The sequence below is a fragment of the Sorex fumeus genome, unplaced genomic scaffold, assembly GCF_029834395.1.
Source record: "Sorex fumeus unplaced genomic scaffold, SorFum_2.1 ptg000044l, whole genome shotgun sequence".
In the NCBI taxonomy this organism is placed as follows: Eukaryota; Metazoa; Chordata; class Mammalia; order Eulipotyphla; family Soricidae; genus Sorex; species Sorex fumeus.
Window position 1 is genome coordinate 36,525,967 of NW_026606101.1, and position 22,059 is coordinate 36,548,025.

Here is a 22,059-nt window from a genome sequence, read left to right on the forward strand (position 1 = left end):
AATGATGTAATTTTTTTTTGGAGGTGCTGGGAATTGAACCCAGGACAGCCCAAGAAAAGTGTTCTGCTGAGTCATATTCCCTATTTCAAAGTGATATAATTATAAACAACTATTTTAATATGGTATAACATCACAAGAGCAACTGTTATTTTTTAGTGGTCACTAGTCGTTCAACTCAGAAATTGAATTGTGGAGAACATATCTTTTTAAGGTAATCACAAAGCTCTTGTTGTAATAAGCAGTCTATTTTTGCTCTCAAGCTTTTCCTTGCCAAGTACAGCAAATTTTGGTGCTCTGTTCAGCATATCCTTTAATGGTCTTTATATGTTAAAACTGTGTGGTTCAATGTAACTTTTTTCTTTTGCATTGCTGGTGATAAAACCCACATCTCATGCATGCTAGGCATGAGCTTAGTTGTTGAGCCACATCCTTTGCCCCCGAATATAACTTTTTTGGGGTGGAGCACATCCCAATTGGTACTCTGAGGGCCTAGGAGTCACACCTGGTGATTCTCTGCCTACCAGGCGAGTGCTTCAGTACAAAGCCCAAGGGTTCTGTGTTCTGCAGGCCATGTGGTGAGGGGTCTTCTGGGTGCAAGCAAGTCTTGTGTCCTAACCCCTATACTATCTTTCTAGTCCCTGAAACATAAATTTAAAGTAAAATGGTATTTAATTCTGGTCTTCAAAATATGTTAAGTTTTTCAGCAGTTAAGTAGTTAATATTTTTATAATCTAACATTCAAGAGACACTGAAAGGTGAGATTGATGGAGATATTTGTATTAGGTGAAAAACCTGAAGAGCAAATATTTTTATCAGTTTTTATGTTTTTATGGACTGGAGTGAAAGCACAGTGGTAGGGTGTTTGCTTTGCATGCAGCCGACCCGGCCGACCCGGGTTCAATTCCTCCACCACTCTCGGAGAGCCCGGCAAGCTACTGAGAGTATCTCGCCCGCACAGCAACGCCTGGCAAGCTACCCATGACGTATTCAATATTCCAAACACAGTAACAACAAGTCTCAAATGGAGACATTATTGGGCCCACTCGAGCAATTTGATGAACAATGGGAGGACAGTGTTTGTTTTTATGTTTTTAAAATTTACTAAGATGTCTCAGTGATAACATTTGCCAGAATTAATACAGAATCTATAACCATCATCAGGGTTCAATATATTTAACATAATTGGCTACTTATTTTACTTTTATTTTTTTATCTTTGGACCATGCCTGTCGGTGCTCAGTGCTTGGCTGCTGACTCTTCACTCAGGCATCAATCCTGGCTGTGCTCAGTAGACTATCTGGTATACTGGGGGTCAGTCCTGGCTCAGGAGACTGTATAGTTTGCTTGGGGGTCAGTCTTGGGTTGGGCATTTGCACTGACTTACTCTCTGGCTCCAGGGTTTCTTTTTCTTTTTTACCCCCATTAGTTAATGCTTTATTTAAACACCATGGTTTACAAAGTTGTTCATCGTACAGTTGTCATGGGCTTTTGATCTTCCAATTCCAGTCTCAACTTCCTGAATAATCGTCCCAACACCAACCACTCCCCAAGCCTGTCCCATTAGCAGGCACACAATAATTTGTTTTTATTGCTTGTTGCAACTAAATGGTATAGGAAATTATCAGAAATAACTTCGGTTAAAGAAAATTTTTGAAAATTTGTTATATGTCACCACGAGGTTAAGTTCTTGTCTGAGGATTTACTAAACTGTTGCTAGTTCTTCCTTCTGTGTTACTGGTTTTGTTGAGATTAATTGACTTCTGTGTTACTTTCCCATCTAATTTGGTGTGCTCCTACTGGAATTTTATTATTGTGGAATAATGAACAGCCATTGGGTCCAGAAACTTCGGGATCTGTAGGAATGGGCTTAGGATGAGTGAGCAGCAACTATGGGAGGTTGGAATAAGACTGCCACCCCCCGCTCTCTGAGAAGACCCCCAAGTTCTCAGCCTAACATCAGGGTACCTGGAATCTTCATAGTTTGGTGTTTCTGCAGAGACTCTTGGTGAAGCCACAGAGTTGGGCCGATCATGTTGTGGTACGGTGGAGTGTGAGTGTGGCTGCTGGGGCTTTAGCAGGGTGGGGACTCGGCCCATTAGCTCCCCAGGGCACCCTGGAGTTTTTGGCTGGGAGAACGGTTTGTTCATGAATTTCAGTGTCTTGGCTTGCGTACCTCCGAGATTTAGTTCAGGAATTTGCAGCGCAGGGCTGGTAGGCAAGGTGGCTGTGGGAGAGTGGTTCTGGGGGCGGGGTCATGGGGCTGCTCCTAGTGATGCTCAGCCTGGCCTGTGGACCAGGAAGGTTAGTCAGTACTCGTGGCTGGAGATTCTGTGCTTGAACCCAGTGTTGGGGTATGGTGCTGGGGATGGTTATCATGCCATACCAGGAAGCCAAGCTTGCATGCTTGCTCATGTGCTCTACCCATCACTTGACCCAAATATACCCAGCCCCAGTTCTAAATATTTTATTTGAAGCACAGTCTTCCTAAAGAATCTACCAGAGAAATGTGGCACAGAAAATAAATGACTTTGGGTGGGCCTATTTCTTTCTGTAAAGTACTCATTACTACTGCCTTTTTTTTTTTTTAATAAAACTCAAAACTGTAGTAAAGAAAATAGCAGTGAGCCAACTTTTTGTTATTTTGTGTGGGTAGGCTAGAGGAAGAGAGATTGAGTCACACCCAGCAGTGCTCTCAGGATTTACTCTGGGTCCAACTCAAGGGGCCATGTGTGCTGCTGAGGACCAGCCCCAATTAGTCACATGCAAAGTAAGCACCTACCCATTGTGTACTATCTCTGTGGCTTCTAATTTTTTTTCTTGGAATCTTTGAATTTTAATGAGCATTGGGGCTGGAGCGATAGCACAGCGGGTACGGCGTTTGCCTTGCACGCAGCCAACATGGCCGACCCGAGTTCGATTCCTCCGCCCCTCTCGGAGAGCCCAGCAAGCTACCGAGAGTATTCGATATGCCAGACACAGTAACAACAAAGTCTCCAATGGAGACGTTACTGGGCCCGCTCGAGCAAATAGATGATCAACGGGAGGGCCTTTACTTTTGCTTACTTTTACTTGAACTTGATGAGAACTGCAGAATCTTCAACTCCACTGTAGATGTTCTGAGTTAGAATCTGTAAAGTCTACGATTGTTCAGTGAGGAAGGTTGGTTATCCCTGCAGTGCTCTGCACTCAGTGATGATTCCTGCTGGTGCTCAGACGACCTTGTGGGATGCCAGGGATCCGAATTGCCTCAGCCACACGTAAAGCAAATGCCCTACCCATTCCACTGTTCTGGCCCACTAAAATCTCCATTTTTAACCAGGTGCTTGTGTATAACCGCAAAGCCTAAAAGAGCTGATCTAGTTCTTTCACCACAGTATCTGATGAAGGAAACCCTTTCCTTTAGGTACTCAGTTAAATGACTTGCCCAGGGTGGCAACCAGAAGCTTGGTGAAACTGTGGCACTCATGATCCCGGTGCCTTTTGGTTATCATCTTTTGACTGCCAAGATGTCAATTTACTCGAGTTATTTGGGGATTGTATTACTTTCTTTGCAGCCCACTGATCTTGTCCTTCAGCTTTCTGACTTTAGGAGTCTGACTCAGGTAGGAGAGTTAAGCAGTTGGTTCAGACGACGCACCCGAAGTTCCCTGGGGAGAGTGCCTGGCCAGCGGGGAGAGCTGAATTCCCTGCTTTCCAATCTTCCTGCCTGCCTTCAGCTTTAATTAGTAAAAACCACTGTCAGAGGCCTGGAAGACAGCACGGTGGCCTGAAGCACGTGCTTTGCATGCAGGAGAGCCAGGTTCAGTGCCCACACTATGTGATCCCCTTTGCACCGAGCCCAGAGTAGCCCCTAAACTAAATAAAACAAGCAAAAAACACTATCAAGAATCCAGGGGCCAATTGTTTAATTTTTCCTATCAGTATTATTTAAAGACTATACTAAATTTAGGCTTGACAAATATAAGCATGTGTATTCATTACAGGTGAATCTGATAGCACTTTACCTGGATTTTAAAAATTGTTTTCACAGGCAAAATTTAATGTTATAATGTTAACTGTAGTTCCTCTTCCCTCCCCAGCCATGGTTTCGCTTTTTGAAGTTTAAAGTTACCGCACTCAAGTTAGTATATATAATGTCTCTAACTTGATAGTGCAACCACATTCATGGAACTTCATACCATATGTTATTATAATTGGCTGTTGTTTTAGTCTTTTACTGTGCCTGAATTATACACAAAACATTATCATAAATATATTTGCACTTATATCTTAATGCCAATCTCTGTCTTGATCTCAATTGACACCTTTGATCTCAGATGGTATTGCCAAATTCTCATTGTCATTACCTGTCTTTTTATCCTTTCAGTCTCCATGTAGAATCCTCCCCACTTAACTTGCCCCACCACCTCCACCCAGTTTAATCTTTAACTTCTCTGTGGGGATAGGAAACCCTTCCAGATAGTGCTCAGGAGACCTGGGGCCACTGCTGGAGATTCTTGACCATCCTGGATACTGTTTCAGGTTGTAGCACTGCTTAGACTTTATAGAGCCAGGAATCACTCAAGTCACTCTAGTGGTCTATTTTGGGGGAGGGGGCGCAGGGAGCAGGGCCACCCACATCTGTTGGTACACAGTTGCACTTCACTATACACCAGGGTTTTTTTTTTTTGTATGTGTGCCAAACCTGGCTTTGCTCAGGGCTTACTCCTGGCTTTGCACTCAGGGATCACTCTTGGCAGTGCTCTGGTTACTTTATGTGATAGAAATTGAACCTGGTTTGGCTGCTTGCAAAGCAGGTGCCACTTAGTATGTTCAAGGGACCATGTGGTGCCAGAGATCTACTGGAGTCATCCGCATATGCCTGAAGAGCCCTGTCCTATCTTTCTGGCCCCTAATGTTTACCTTCTTTAAGCTTCTTTCTGTTGGAGTTTATCAAAGAATAGTGAATGTTTGCAAGTATTGAAACTTCATATATGCAAGTCTTCATCTTGTCTACTGGTCAATAATGGTAAAACATTGAGACTGGTAAATGCTACGGCAGAGATTGACACGTGGTCTTGTGAAATCGTGGCTTTTGACCCAGACAGCTTGTTTACAAAATGATAATTGATCTGAGACCTGTAGAGTGAATTAGACAAAGAAGCACAGGAAGTGCTGGGGAAGCGTGGCGTACAGTGTGGGCCTGAGCTCTGAGGTGGAGGAAGCAAGTCGGAAGGCCAGGGTAGTGAGATTGCAGAGCGCCTGTGGGGCAAAGGGATGCTGGAGAGAGACTAATAACGCCGGTACTGTGTGTTCAATAGTTCCTGCTTTCACCGCAGATCAATGGAAAGCTATTGGAGTGTTTCTAGTGTTTCATGTTTTAAATTTGCTGCGGTGTAGAGAATTGGAGTGTGGCAGGGATCAGCAGAGGGCTCAAGCAGTCTTATAGGTAACAAGTTAAACAAAAAAATCCCAGTGATTTAACACAGTCAAGATTCAACTATCATGCAGAGTGCAGTGTAGTTGTGCAGCCGTCTTTTATCTTGAAGTATGACCGAAGTTCATCTTGACAGAGAAAGATAAACATTAAAGCCACTTTTATAGTGTGAAGACTATAGGTGGGTGTATATCACTATGCCTACATTTTGCTGGACAGAACTCAGCATTGTGACCACAGCTCAACTTTCAGGAACCCTGGTGAATATAGCCTTTCAGTGTGCCCTGGAAGAAGAAACAGTTTAGTGCAGCATATTTTGACCACCCCCTTCCCCCACCACACACACTGCTACTCAGAAAACTATTGAAGTTTATTAACAGACAGTGGTGGTAGCTTGGGCTGAGAAAATGACAATCAAGATAGAGAGAAACCAGTGACTTTGAGGAAAGCTAAAATAATTCAAAGAGCTGTTTAGGGTGGCTCTTAGATTTGGGATTTATGTAGTAACAAGGATCATGGTACATACTGAGACAAATGAGAAGACATACAAGAAGAGAACCAGCAGTTTGCATTTAATTTGGGGCAGACCCTATTGAGACATTCAACTTGAAGATGTCAGATAGGAAATTGAGTGTAAACTCTAAGAGCTTAGAGAAATGAGAGTCAGAACAGTGTCTGAGTCATTTAGATTAAATGGTTGAAATCTTGGGTTTGGATAAAATTTCCTAGAAGAATGCAGAATCCTTCCTTTGGACTCACATTTTCAGTATCTGGCTGGAGCGATAGCACAGCAGATAGGGCATTTGCCTTGCAGATGGCCAACCCGGCCGACCCAGGTTTGATTCCTGCGCCCCTCTCAGAAAGCCCGGCAAGCTACTGAGAGTATCTCGCCCGCACAGCAAAGCCTGGCAAGCTACCTGTGACATATTTGATATGCCAAACACAGTACCAAGTCTCACAATGGAGACGTTACTGGGCCTGCTCGAGTAAATTGATGAACAACAGGAGGACAGTGCTACAGTGCTACAGTTTCTGACAAACCTACTATTGCCTTTGCTGACTTCAGTGACCCTCAGCATGCTCAGAGGTCTTCAGTGATTCTGTTTGCAAGCTTCTTCCTTTTTCTTACTAGTTTTATAATAATCTCTTTCTAGTTCCCTTTTATTTGTCTTTTGTTACTTAATGTTGACATTAAGTATTGACTATACTCCAAAATGTCTATTGACACAACCTTCCTGTTAGAGCCATACTTCAATTTTTTGCCTTACACATTCTTCAAACTTGCTATGTCAGATTGTAGCTGTCATCCCATTTACAGTTTTTCCGTCACTTATCCAAGGAATCCTGGTATTCATCATTGTTACTCCTTTATGTATCTTAAACTGCCTGTGGATTAATTTTTGTCTTTCTCTGTCTTTGTCTTTAATTTCACTGCTGTAGAGCTTCTCTTTTGGATATTTATACTTTGTAATTGGTCCCCTGCTTCCAAGGTCCTGCCAGTTTCTCTTTCACAGTCTTTGGTATTCATTTCCTCAAGCACAGATACCCAAGGTACTCCCCCTATCAGAAACCTCCACACATCTCATTTCTGATAGAAGAGGTAGCACAGACTCCTCTTCACTGAAGCATTCAAGCTAGTGATCTTTAACCTGACCAGTGCTTTTCCCCAAATATAGAAAGGTTGAAAACCACTGGTCTACCACCTTAGTTAGAACTGCTGATCTGTGGGATGGTATGCAGGACAGGTGTAAGACAGCTAAAGAGCATATTTTAAAATACCTCCATAGGAGCCAGAGTGAAAGAGGGCACTTGTCTCGCATGTGGCTGGCCTGGGCTTAATCCCCAGCTCCCATATGGTTATTTTAGCCCCAGCAGGACTGATGTTTGAATACAGAGCTAGGAGTAAGCCCTGAGCACTGTCAGGTGTGGCCCCCAAACCAAAACCCAAAAGGATAGCTGCATGTTACTGCTAGGTTTGGATTCATTTTAGTTTCATTATAATCATAGAAAAATATGCTTACTTTCAGGTTTCGTTTATTGGCACATGATTAATTTTATGATTCATTTCCAAATCAGAATTTAAGAGTGTTATTTGAGATACTTCACTTACATAATTACAGATACATTCCAATATTTATTGGTTGGTCAAGTGATTTACAAATCAACATTATGGGCTACTGGGTTACATAGGAATTGGAGTCTCAATAGTTCTTTATTAAACTTTTGTTATTTTGAATATCTTATTTCTGCTAAGAACCCCAGAGAATATTAATTTGTCTAATATAGGTAAATTATGAAGAAAATACAGACATTTTCTTCTCAGAAGTGCAGAAAAATTAGAAAAATAATTCTTAAAGGGAGCTTAAGAAAAGTGGTTATTAAAAGCAGGAAAGTGATAAGACAGTGTAAGTTTTTATTGGTTGGTTGATTTTTGGTGGGGCCAGATATTGAACCCTGGACTTTACATATGCAAGTCAAGTGCTCTATCACTGAATTATATCTTGGATTGTGTCATTTTAAAGGTAGTTTTTTAGTTCACTTTTCTATACCTACCATTTTGTTAATGTAAGAGTTGTATTCATATATGTACAGAATGTGGGTTATCTAAAATGGGATTGAATGAATGTGGATTAGAGTAGGTGACATCTCTTCATTGGAGATCTTTTGTTTTGGGGTTACATCCAGCGGTGTTCAGGGGATATTTGGTGCTCAGGGGTCACTCCTGCAGTGCTCAGAGAACCATTGCATGCCCAGGATATAATCTAGTCCTCTACCCCCATATAAAACTCCAGTTCATTTTACTATCCGTCCAAGCCAGAATAAAGCTCTTTTAATTAATATGATAATTAAATGGTGCAATTACTTTAATATTAAGTAAATGCTATAATCTTAGTGTGTTTTAACCCCGAAAACTCATTAAATGCAGTTTTAAGTAACAGCTTTATTTACATACAATTTTTATGTACCGTAAGTACAATTCAGTGGTTTTCTTTATATTGACAGGATTGTTCGTCTATAATCATTCTCCAATACCAGAGCATTTCATTGCTTCTAAACCACTGCTGCCTCCACTTTCCCTCTCCCCTCTGTAGAACCTGGAATTACTAACCTACTTCTTGTCTATGGATTTACCCATTTTGAAAACCACTAAAAAAATAAAAGAGTAATTCAATAATAGCCTTTCCCTTAGCTTAACATTTTGCAAGATTCATTAATATTGTAACTTCATTTTTTTATGGCTGAATATTCAAATGTGTAAATATATTTGTTATTAAACTTTAGGGTTCTTTGCACTGCTTGACTCCTAAATAATGTAGCTGTGAAAATTAATGTATAGATTATTTATTTTTGCTTTTTCTTTTTTTCCCGAGGAAACTCACCCAGTGGGGCTTAGGGTAAGCTGTTCTTGACATCTGGGGATGTCATTCAGAGATGCGTGCAAAGCATGTGCTGAGCCCATTGAGCGCTCTCTCTGACTCTTGTATTTATTTTATCCTATTTTTTGCATTGCTGGGGACTTAACCTAGGGCATCATTTGGTTTATATGTTTTTATACAGACATTTTTAAAATCATTTCTTGTTTGAAGCAAGGAGTAACATTGCTGCATATGAATAATAACTTCATATTTGATATCTTGAGGAACTGCCAGGCTGTTTGAAGTAGCTGTAGAGTTTTACAACTTCATCACCAGTTTCACGGCAACTTCACCAACATTTGTTACTATTGTCTCTTACTGTAGCTCTTCTGGTGAGTGTAAAGGAGCATCTCATTCAGGTTCCACCCTCCCTCCGTTTTGTAATTTCATGTATTGTGGTTGGTTGTGGTGCTTTCTGAATTGTAGTATGCAGCACACATTTAGTTGTGGTGCAGTAGAGATGGCACATACATGCAGAGCCATAACACTAGGGTCACAGGGGACCCTGCTTCCCCATGTGACAGCTCTGGAGATTGGCTCTTGACCTCACTCGTGGAAGGCAGGTGTGTTGTACCGCCTTTGTGCTCCAGTCTTGGGATGAACACGCACTTCCCCCAGTGACTGCTGAGCACTTTTTTCCAAAGGCCTGTGGCCATTTCTCTGTTTCCCTTGGAGAAATGTCTATTTAAATTATTTGTCTCATTTAAAATTGGATTTTGTCCTTTATGATTAGGTTATAGTTTTTTTTTTATTGTATTCCAGGTACAGCTTCTTTATTGGTAATTTGCAAGCATTTTTTTCCTGGTGTGTATATTAACTTTTCATCTTACATGTAATTTTGACCTAATTGATATTAATTTTTGGCATCAATATTTTTTCATTGTTTAGTTTTTAGATTCCATTCATGGTTATTCTATTGTTAACTTGTAGGGCTCTCATACAGTATGTACTCAGGGGACCTCAGGGTCTCCCTCTGGGGACACTCAGCCACCTGAGCTAGATGTCTCAGTGCTCGGACGTGAGAATGTGGTACTGCTCTGGCCGAGTGGTGCTGGAACCACTTCTTCACCCTGGTGGTGTTTGGGAGCCACTAGGCCACACATGGCTATGCTCAGGGGCCTCCAGGATTACACTGGGGGTGCTGTGGGGACCATGCAAACTGGGGAATTGAGCCAGAGTCAGGAAGATGCAAAGCATATGTCCCTCAAAGCCGTGCTGTCTCTCAGTCCAGTTTTCCTTTAGAAAGCTAGCTTGCAAATCGGACTAGTCAAGGAAGCCACTGAAAAATATGGATATAGTAAAGTGAAGTGCTTCCTCTTCCTAAAATAGCACATATAACATGGCAGAGGTTCTTTATTATAGCAACAATATATCCTCACAGGACCGGAGAAATAATATAGCAGGTAGGGCATTTGCCTTGCAGGTGGCTGACCCAGGTTTGATCCGCAGCATCCCATATGGTCTTCCAAGCACCACCAGGAGTAGTTCCTCAGTGCAGAGCCAGGAGTATATTTCTGGGTATAGTCCAAAAACAAACAAAACTCCTTACTATATCTTTTAATGTAGTCTGTTTATTAAACATTTTGTTTTTACATTATTTTGAAACATGCTGATTTTGAAAAATGAAAACTTCGAATTAAATTTAAAATCGTAATATGTTACTATTAATCACACAAATTTAAAAGGCAAGTAGAACAAAGGCATTTTAGTTTTTTTGTTTGTTCTGTTTTGTTAGGTTTTTGTTTTGGGGCCACACCCAGCGATGCTCAGGGCTTACTCCAGGTTTGCTCAGGAATAACCCGTGGCAGTGCTCAGAGGACCATATGGGATGAGAGGGGTGGAGCCCAGGTCGACTACATGTACGGCAAGTGCCTGACCTGCTCTACTATCACTCCAGCCCCCTTTTCAATTCATTTTCAAGAGAAACATACGTCATAGGGATAGAATTCATGCAACCCACACTCTTGGATCATCTTTTATGCATTGTGACAGGAATTTTAGGTATGAGCACTCAAACTAGAGGATTACTACCCCGTGTCAGGATTCTGAACAGCCTCTATAAGAATTGGTGGTTGCAAATGTGGCTTAGTGTTAAAGCAATGCCTCATGTACTTGATGTGATTCAAATTTAATCCTTGATTTTTGCCCCCCTCACTGTAGGCTTCAGGAGTGCAAGTTGCTGACGAAGTATGTCGCATCTTTTATGACATGAAAGTTCGGAAGTGCTCCACACCAGAAGAAATCAAGAAGAGAAAGAAGGCTGTAATTTTTTGTCTTAGTGCAGACAAAAAGTGCATCATTGTAGAAGAAGGCAAAGAGATCTTGGTTGGTGATGTTGGGGTAACCATAACTGATCCTTTCAAGCACTTTGTGGGAATGCTTCCTGAAAAGGATTGTCGCTATGCTTTGTATGATGCAAGTTTTGAAACCAAGGAATCCAGAAAAGAAGAGTTGATGTTTTTTTTGTGGTAAGCATTGTTATTGGGTCTCTGTAAAACTCAGTTAATCTCTGATTAGCACTTGGAGAACCAGTTTCTGGGACCACAGTAATTTTCAGTTAGGCTTTCTTTGTTCATTGTGATTTAATTTTTGTTTCCAAGGCTTCATTTCTTAAGGTCCTTAACCATATTTATATTTATGGGCCCAGAACTGAACCACTCTTTGTTTTCTTGGAGAAACCTGACTTTTGGATCTTTGGCAGGGGAAGATACTATAGATTTCTATGTATCCTTTGAATCCACAATCCACAAAACTAAAATTTATTTAAAACTTTTTCTTTAAGGTGGGGTTGGAGCCATAGCACATCGGATAGGGCATTTGCCTTATACTCGGCCAACCTGGTTTTGATTCCCAGCATCCCATATGGTCCCCTGAGCACCACCAGGAGTAATTCCTCAGTGCATGAGCCAGGACTTACCCCTGTGCATCTCTGGGTGTGACCCAAAAAATAAAAGACAAAACTTTTTCTTAAAGGGAACAGAGATTGTACAGGGGTTACGGTACTGTTTTGGTGTTGCAAATCCTGCTTTGATTGTGGCACTACATGGGTGCCCAGCCTCACTGACAGTGGCCTGGGTGATCCCCAGCCTGGGCAGGGCCTGGACAACACCTCATTCTCAGCTGAGAAGGCCAGGGAGAGTCTTGAGGCCTTCTGAGTACCATTTAGAGGACCCCCCTTTTCCTCTCTCCCCACTACCCCCTAGATTATTCTTTCCCCTTAAGTACTGAGAAGGGAATTGAATGTCACTAAAGTCATTCTCTAACAAGTCATGCCAGAGATCAGCCTCCCACATTTAGAAATATTCACCCTTGTGAATTTGTGTCTCCGATATTCGCTGCTTTTGAAGTTGGCACTGTCATTACCTCGAGTTGCAATTTGCTCTGGACTTGTATTTTCCTGTGGGGTAGGCTTTAAAAACTTACTGTGGTTATTTAAATTTATAAAATTACAGTCAAAGGAAATGTAAGATTCAGTTTCTTACTTGAATCACCTTAGTTTTGAGTAGCATAGGTCGTGTTTTCCTTTACTACAGAAAGCTCTCCTGAATAGATAGTGTTGCTCCAAAGAATAAAAGGATGCTGGAAATTATTAGCATGACCCTTTTATCAAAAGCTTGCTCAAATGTGTTATTTTGGTCTTTCCAGATATCTTAATATTTGAGATAAACCTATGGTTAAAAGTCATATCCATTATCTCTCTGCTCATAGTATTATATTCCCTTGTATGGGAAATTCTCATGTGTGGGAAATACTATAAAACCTGTAGCTTCCCAGACCAAGGGGATGTGATAATGGGCTCAGTTTTTGAGGGGCTGGTGGTGGAGTTTTGTGTGTGAGTGTCCTTTTTTGTTTTGGTTTGGAGACCCAGCTGGCACTCAGGAGTCACCCCCAGTAGTGCGAGGGATCACACCAGCATGCTAAGCCTGCTCCAGCCCTGAGAGCTGGCTCCTGGCTCCGTGGAACTGTGAGATAGGCAGGGCAAGGCAGAATGCTAAATGTGTGTCTCCAGCAGCAAAGGATATACAGTGCACAAATGGGAGGACTTATGCTTAGGAAAACTCTCGTCGATGTCAGTTTCATTCCATCAAGCCTGTGTTGTGCTTGATTCAATCAGGATGACTCAGGAGATGCAGTTGTATGAGTGTATGTGTGGGAGCATTTTATTACTTAGCTAGCCTGGCAGCTATAGACATACGAACAAAAAAATAATTTTAGGGGCTGGAGTGATAGCACAGCAGATAGAGCGTTTGCCTTGCAAGCGGCTGACCCAGGTTCAGTTCCCAGCATCCCATATGGTCCCCCGAGCACCACCAGGAGTAATTCCTGAGTGCAGAGCCAGAAGTAACCCCTGTGCATTCCTGGGTGTGCCCCCAAAAAACAATAATAATAATTTTAATAAGACCTGGAGTGAGTGCATTCCTGATTTGAATGGTGGTGCTTTCACTAAATTTTCATTCCTTTTTCTTGCTCATATTTTGTTTAAGGGCCTGGGAGTAAAGCAGTGAGTAAAAGAGGAAAAATCCTTGTCCTCCTGTGGGCTTTACAATCAAGTGACCTGACCAATGTGGCAACAGAGGGTGAAAATGGTTTTTGATTATTAATATTTCCTTCATTTGTACATGGGTTTCTTCCTGGTTTTTATGTTTTATTTTCTTACTATAAAAATAATGCATATTTACTAAAGAACATTTAGAAAATAAAAGTAAAATGATGTAAAGGAAGCACAGACTTCTATTTGGTACTATTATTGTTTAAAAGAAAAGGTAAAAGCCTTACTAGAGGTGTTTTCCGTGTCTGGCTCTGTTTTGAGAGGAGGGAATGGCTCTTACAGTGCTTTAGAAGTCTAGTTACTATAAAATTAGAACAGCTCATCCTTTTTCTGTCTCTGACCTAATTTGTGTTAAGAAAAATTCCCACTCCACTTTGCAGAGGGTGTTCTAGTTTCACCCCCTTCCTTATCCCTGGAATGAAGGGGAGTACATACCGGAGTCAGAGCCCTTCCCCCCGCACCCCTCAGTTTCAGCAGTGGACTGTAGGCTGTGGAAGGACCACACTGAGGCTGCTGCCCACAGTTCCAGTGCTGAAAGCCCTGGGCTCTGGCAGGTAGTGCAGTCATTACATGCGCACAGTAATCAGAGTGCACTCCCATTTTCCCTTAGATAGCTCAGAGGGCTGACTGGAAGTTTGGTCGCCTGGTGGGAAACAAGGCCTTCATAGATAAACAGTATAAGTAGGATCATATATATTGAAGGGGGGGGGGGCGGGGAGACACCTGGCTCAGGGCTTACTCCTGGCTTTGCACTCTGGAATTACTCTTGGTGGTACTCAGAGGTCTATATGGGATGCCAGGGATCAAACATGGGTGGGCCGCATGCCCTACCTGCTGTGCTATCGCTTTTGCCCCAGATTTTTCTCTATGTTGTTGTTATTATTTTTCAGTATTGCTACGAAGCATATGCTGTGCTTCCAGAGTTTATTCATAAAGGGAGGCACTAAAAATTATGAAAATACAAGGTCACTGTTACAGAGAAATATTCCTGTCTGACCGTTACACTTGGTTGCTTTTGTTCTTATGGATGTGGGCCAGTCTCTGTGGTGTGAAATGATATCTCATTGTTGTTTTGATCTGCATCTTCCTGATGATTAATGATGTGTATTTTCAAACCAGAAAGTGTTATTAAAAATCTTACATTAAGCTAGAGGTTATTTCACTGAACTCAGAACTCAGGCTTTTCTAGATAAAAATGAAAAAAATAATGAAAAGAAAAATCTAATAAGGAAAATAGCCTTACAGTGAGTTATCCAGTATTAGTTCTTATACTCTGCCTCATTGATCTGATTCTTAATCAGTAATAATCTTACAGGTGTTGTTTTCTTTTTCCCCCACAAGCATTCTTTATCTTTTTTCATTTGATCAAATTGAATTATTCAAAACTTTCCCCCATTTTGTAGCTGTTACTTAAGGAAATGGTGAAATAGGATGGTTAGTAGTTAGAAAACTTGTAAGGAATTCTGAGACTTGCTCTCACCCATCACCAGTGCAGATGTTTGTGATGTAAATTGGGCCTTCTTTTTAAAAATTCATTTTTGGAATTTTCTACTCGTCCTTTGTTTAATTTCTTCAAAAAATTTTTTTTAGTTTGAATCACTGTGAGATAGACCCTTACTAAGCTGTTCATAATTAGGTTTCAGTCACAGTGTGCCAACATTCATCCCTCCACCGGTGTGCATCTCCCAGCAGCAATGTCCCTAGGTTCCCTCCCATACCCCCTTATCCCCCCTGCCTGCCTCTTTGGCAGGCACGTTTCTTCTCTCATTGTCTCTGTCTCTCGGTCTGTTTCTCCCTCTCTCTCCCTCACCCCCGTCTCCATTGTGAACATTGTGGTTTGCAGTACAGATGCTGAAAGGTTACTGTGTAGATCCTCTTACCTACTTTTAACAATCAGTTCTTGTCCCGCGTGATCATTTCCACCTTATTACAGTCCTCCTAACCCATTTCCTCTGGCCTTGAATATTAGTCTTCTATATATATTTTATACACTACAAATGAATGTAGTCATTCTATATCTGTCCCTTTCCTGACTCATTTCACTCAGCATGATACTCTCCACGTCCGTCTATTTATATGCAGATTTCATGAATTCATTTTTCCTAACAGCTGTGTAGTATTCCATTGTGTAGATGTGCCATAACTTCTTTATCCATTCATCTGTTCTCGGTCACTCAGGTTGCTTCTAGATTCTGGCTATTGTGAACAGTGCTGCAGTGAACATAAGAGTTAAATTGGGCTTTCTAACTTTTCTTTCCTTTTATTTTTTGGCATCTCTTTCTCCAGGGCACCAGAACTAGCACCTCTGAAAAGTAAAATGATCTATGCAAGCTCCAAAGATGCAATCAAAAAGAAATTTCAAGGTATGGTCTAAACTTCCTTGTAAATATTTAGAGTTAAATTGAGCCACTGGAATGTGGACTACATGATTTATTATTTTTGCTATTTTCATTTCTATCATTATTTACTTCCTCAGAGAGCCTTAGCCACAAAGAAAGGAAACACCACCTTTTTTGACAAAAACACAAAAGGCTGAACCCTTCTGCCATGCACTGGTTCCTTGAGGTGTGAAAAGCCATGTTTGATAATCCCATTTTCTCAGCATTGTGTACACACCATTCATACATGCTGTTTCTATTTTAATCTATTAGTATTAGGAGGGCAGTATTGGGTCATATCAGGCAGTGCTCAGGAGTCACTGCTGGTGCTGTTTAGGAAACCATGTGCTGAAGGGGATTGAACCAGGTCAGCTGCATGCAACACAAGCTCCTTGACAGCTCATAGTCCTCAGGCTGGTTTGAAACTAGCTTCAGATGCAGCTGCATTTCTCACACAGCAGGAAGAGACATTAATTAGCTTACACTCTTCATACTAAATCATAAACTTGCCCTTGTTTGGAATATAGTCACCAAAACGAGGTTGCAAAGAGGAATTGTTCATTAAGTGGTAAGGATACTCTTCTCGGTCACTTTTCTTTGAAGTGGTGTGATTTCAGGTAACTGACTTCTCTGTGTCCAAGGGAAAGAGACTCCCCTCCTTGAGCTGGCCACTTATATTTGACTTGCCACTGGGGGATTGGGATCCTGACGAGTTGACTTGACCAGGAGGAAATGTTGGTATGATGGAAAGAGCATGGGGCAAGTGTCGAAAGGCCTGCGCTAGAACTGAGCTTATTGCCTCCCTGCTGTGTTACCTTGTCCGCAGCTGTGTGACCGCCGAGGGAGGGCCTCGATTCTCTCAGCTATAGAATGGGAGGCTCAGTGTGGCTTGCTTGAGCTGAGTGAGCTTAACAGCTGTTCTGTGCCTTCCTGCTGTGACTGGTTCCAAGCAGCTGGGCTAGCCAACATCACAAGGGCTTGGCCCAGTGTGAGTTTTGTTTTGTTTGTTTATTGTGACTCATTTTTATATTCCTGTAGTGGAACAAGTTTGCCTACTTGTTTTCATTTAGTCAGGAAAACAGAATTTGTGACCTCTTTCCTGAAATCATCTGCTGCCTTGTTTCAGCCTTGTCAGGCTGCATGTGTGTTTGCTTTGATGGCGGCCATCTTTCCCGAAGTGCATTCACCCCTGCGGCCTGCTACTAGTAACTCATTTAACCTGACTCAGTGGTTTCATTACTTTGGCACCCTTCCTGTTCTGCATTGCCTTTCAATAAACAGAATTGCCTTTCAATAAACAAGATTGACCTGTTACTGTTAACACTTTGATGGCAGTGTTACAATTTGTGTTAAACTACATTCAAGTGTGGTCACCTTGTTGCCTTTTCAAATGAAATCATCCTTGGATTTGCCTTTAGTCTAAATGCTCCAGAAGCTGCTCTGCTGTGTTTTCAGCAGCATAAGAAGTGGTATGAAATTTTTCTGAAGTTAGAAACAAAAGTTTTTTTTTTTTTCAAGTTAGTTGTTTACAGAGAAATGACTATGTTTAATTCCATAATTGAGCTCATTCTGTAGTGTGGTGATGTTATTTTTCTGGGAAACTAATCAGTAACACATTTAGGTTTCTTAACCAGAGAGCTAGTTGTTTTCTGAGCACAAGTAATGTCATTTATAAATCAGTTGTAGTCAGATATCGAATTCATAGTCTTTTAAAAAACAGAAAATTTCTGTTAAAAAACAGAAAAACTAGGCCTGATTTTGAATTTTTAAGGCATCAGTAGCAAAATATGTATCATATATTATTTTGGAACTTGTTACTACACAAACTGAGGTTATTGAGTATTTTTATTTTTTAAAGGGTTACTGCTTCTTCACCTCTATTTGATTTTATTGTCCTAATTAATGCTTTGGGGTTGGAGCGATAGCTCAGTGATAGGGCGTTTGCCTTGCTCACAACCGGCCCGGCCCAGCCAGGTTCAATTCCTCCGCCCCTCTCAGAGAGCCCGGCAAGCTACCAAGAGTATCTCATCCTCATGGCAAAGCCTGGCAAGCTACCCATGACGTATTCAATATGCCAAACACAGTAACAAGTTTCACGATGGAGACGTTACTGGGCCCACTCACTCCAGCAAATAGATGAACAACGGAAGGACCGTGACCGTGAATTAATACTTTTACACCATTATCTATTCTTTTTTTTTTGTTTAATGAATCACTGTGAGATGTGGTTACTAAGCTTTCATGTTTGAGTTTCAGTCATAAAATGATCGAACATCCATCCCTCCACTAGTGCACACATTTTCCACCACCAGTGTCCCCAATATCCCCCTGACCCATACCAGCCCGCCCCCCCCGCCTCTAGGCAGACAGTTTGCCCAATAATTTCTCTCTGCTTTTGGGCTTTATGGTTTGCAGTAGAGATACTGAGAAGCTATCATGTTTGGCCCTTTATCTACTTTCAGCACACATCTCCCATCCCGAACGATTCCTCCAACCATCACTGTCTCAGTGATTCCTTCTTTATTCCAGCTACCTTCTCCCCTAGTTTATGAGACAGGCTTCCAAGTATGAAACAATATTTCTGGCCCTATCTCTACTCTCCTTGGGTGTTAGTCTCGTGTTTACATTCCATAAATGAGTGCAGTCATTCTATGTCTGTCCCTCTCTTTCTGACTCATTTCACTTAGCATGATTATTTCTTAATGTAATGAGATGAGCACCCCAGAAATCTCACTCATATACTCTTTCAGTCATATTACTTCCTTATTCCTTCACAAGATAAGCAATAACTCAGCTGTTACTGATATTAAATAGCTTTGGCTGATGTGTTATACAAATGAACTTACCTAGAATGTGTGTGTGCTCTTACGTCTGCTTTTATCAACATTTGTGAAAATCAATTCATTCCAATACAGTACAGATAATTCCACTTACTATAGTGTTTGTTTGTTTTAGCTTATCTATTCATATTTTAATGGTATTATTTAAAAAGTTTAATGTCTTAGAGAAATAAATTACTGCTGTAATTCTAAATAGAATTGTTCTTTTTTTTTTCCAGGCATAAAACACGAATGTCAAGCCAATGGGCCAGAAGACCTGAATCGTGCTTGTATTGCTGAAAAGTTAGGTGGATCCTTAATTGTAGCTTTTGAAGGAAGCCCTGTGTAGACCATCATTCAGTGCCACAAACCAGAAGCTTCCATATTTAATGTTATCCTCTTGCTCTATTAAGCAAAGCAGATATGCTTAGGCCAGGGTCTCACAGAGGGCAGGCTATCTGCCCTCTATAGAGTAAATGAAATATTCTATAGACATGTGCAAATGGCCGTACAAAGTCAAAACCCTAAAGTTAAAATGATGTAAAATTAAATTCTTGCTGGCCAGATGCCTGTTTTGATGAATTGGCTTCTCAAGATTTTTATAATGCTCTTGGTATGTAATAATGCAGTTCACAAAACAGTACAAGGCCCTATGAAGAGAATTCTTACAATTTTGTTAACTTCAGCTATTATTTTGTTTATTTTACTTAGGGAATTGGACATAATCTAGTTATAAATTTGGCCCATGTTCTTTTATTCTCTGGGACTCCACTGAATAATGGAAACTAACTCTCTTCACAAGCTATAACCACACTAATAATACTAACTACAGCGAGATTAAGTGAGACAGGTTTTTTAATCCTATTCAAAATGTGTAATAGAGACTGCCTCAGAATTACGGATGCTTAAAATCAGCGCTGCCCTTGCAGAGCACCATTAAGCTTATAGTTGGGGTTCAGCAAGTGGCTCTCCTCTGTCCTTCCACCTGCTTGTTGGAGATTTTGTTCTGAGTGACCTCACATCTTGGAAACCATGGTGTGTCCTTGGGAGAATGTGCAATACTTGTGACAACTAATTATAGTGCAGATTCAAAAAGCCATTGTACTTTGTCAGTGAAAATGTTACGTTATATATTAACCGGCTAGGACACCTGTGATATCTGTAATTGTGGCTCCCTCAGAACTTTTTTGTTTCTGGTATAATCAGGTGTGGAAAAACATTAAGTACATTGACTTTGGGAGCTGGGAGAGCTTCATTTCCTAGTGAGCTGACGTGGGGAGCAGGCATGGTGAGTGCACTCAGGGGAAGCTAGTACCTGATGACACTTGGAAGTGTTCGTCCTTAAAATCACAGGCTTCACACTTGGAATAGAGATGCACAGACAGTTCAACTTAGAAGTAGCAGTATTTGCTTTGTGTAATAAAGGAAGCATTTTTAACTTACCGCTTGTGTAATTATTTACCTGTGGATTGGACATTCAGAACTTTCAAATGGGGTTAGGTATCTCATTGAGGTTTGGGTGTTTGGGGCTCTGAAGAGAGATTACAGCTCCTTCCTCTCAGAATGAGAAAGTTGGTGTCAAGTTTAGATAAGAAAAAACCTCTTTTCTTATTCCAAATGTTTGTCCAAATGCCAGGCTAAAAAAAAAAAAGAATAATAATCTCATGCTTGGCTCTGTTGTGCAATGGATAGTGCATTGGACTTTTTTTTTTTTTTACATTTTGGGTCACACCTGGTGATACACAGGGGTTACTCCTGGCTCTGCACTCAGGAATTACTCCTGGCGGTGCTTGCGGGACCATATGGGATATTGGGGGTTGAACCCGGGTCGGCTGCGTGCAAGGCAAATGCCCTACCCGCTATGCTATCGCGCCAGCCCCAAGTGCATTGGACTTCTTAAAAAAAAATCCCTGATATGTTTGGAGGAGGGGGTGCATAAAAGGTTATCCTGCTTTGTCAAAGTAGTGCTTTTTAAACTGTCTAGAAAACTGCTTATTGGTTTACATAGCTGTTTATCATTCTCACACGGAGTTCCTTATTCTCTCTACTGTAAAGCCACACTTTTAGGGACTTGGTATAACAAGGCCCCAAACGGCACTCTATGGCTACCAAGCTGTACTCAAGATCTTGGTCAAGGAATTTCACCCACAGAAATTTTCTGTGGTTTTTGCATGTGATGTGTTGTGTGTGTGTGCATGTGCGTGCGCGCGCACCCGAGGGGAGTACTTAGCCTGTGGAAGGACAGAGGAGATGGATGTTCTACTCTGAGAAGGATTTCAGTATAATACATAAAAACTCTCACAGCGTTCCATTTTTATTCCAGAAATTAGAGGATGCTAATTCTCATGTCTTATCTTTACCTAGGGAATTTTGAATTCTTTTCCGAGGTCGTAACCAAAGAATTTTGCTAATAAGCATTCCCACTTAATTCTAATGAGAAAGCAGTGTTTCATTTAATTTTTTTTTTAACTTACATTTGTGTCTGGGGCCTCGCCCAGCAGATCCTTATGGAATCTGCAGGGTGCATTGCGGAGGGGGCGCGGTCAGGCCTCCCCCATACAGAACACTCACCAACCCTCTGAGTTTTGCCTCTCCAAATTAGTCTTTCAGACCTCTGCTAGTACTGGAAAGAATAAAATGGCAGACAAGGCTCTGTTTTCTGCAAATAAATATTCACGTTTTTTACAAGTGTTAGCACATTATGAAAATGTGCTTAAAGGTCAGTCTAGTGATAGGTCATGGGGGGCTCATTTAGCAGTACTCTGGAGTCACTCCTGGAAGTGCTCAAGCAGTGCTTGTGGTGCTAATCTCTTAGAAAACAGTGAACCAATAGACTTGGACTCAGCTGAGGCTTGCTCTTGTGCAGAATGGCCCTGCCACACTGCTCCCATCTTGGAAGTGGGCCTCTTTCTTGACTCTTTTGTTACTCTGAACAGAGCCTGGGAGTGTACAGGGACACCCAGCTTGCTCAGGGCCTCTCCAGCTGGTAGCAGCTGCAGGTGGCTGGAAAGAGGGATGCGCAGGAGTCAGGATCTCTTTCCAAGGCAGGCTGAGCTGGGGTAACTCTAGCCATCGCTGGCTGGGGGAGCTCTGCCCAGTCCCAGGAGAACAGTGGGGAGAGGATTTTCCAAGACTGTAGCCAGGCCAGTGAGGCAGCAATAGAGCAGGGAATACTTGGGTCTTAGGGACCCGAAATCTTTCCCATTGCACCCTATAGGGTTAATTTTTAACATCTGGGACAAAGGCGAAATCTTGTTCAGTGCTGGGGATGAGTTGGAAATGGGGCCAGAAGGAAGACAAGCTAGTGCTCTGGGGCTTTGGGGCCCGTGAGACAGCAAGCTCCAGGAAACTCATGGGGAAGGCATTTGTGGAGGGTCCCTGCTCATCCGTCCCCCGGTGCCATGTCCTGCAGACAGAGGGAGCTAGTGAAGGGAAACCTGTGCGTGGCGGCGTGGCAGGGCTTCCTGCTCTGGAGACAGCC

The 22,059-nt window shown here is 41.7% G+C and overlaps 1 protein-coding gene across 1 annotated transcript in view; it reads left to right on the top strand.

Annotated features, from left to right (window-relative positions):
- Window positions 1-20,020, top strand: part of DSTN (destrin, actin depolymerizing factor) — a 33,824-nt gene extending 13,804 nt beyond the window's left edge. The window contains exons 2-4 of the mRNA XM_056121442.1: window positions 10,993-11,300; window positions 15,668-15,744; window positions 18,818-20,020. Coding sequence (XP_055977417.1) covers window positions 10,993-11,300; window positions 15,668-15,744; window positions 18,818-18,927 — 495 coding nt within the window. The 3' untranslated portion in view covers window positions 18,928-20,020. The remainder of the gene's footprint in view (window positions 1-10,992; window positions 11,301-15,667; window positions 15,745-18,817) is intronic.
- Window positions 20,021-22,059: the final 2,039 nt, after the last annotated feature.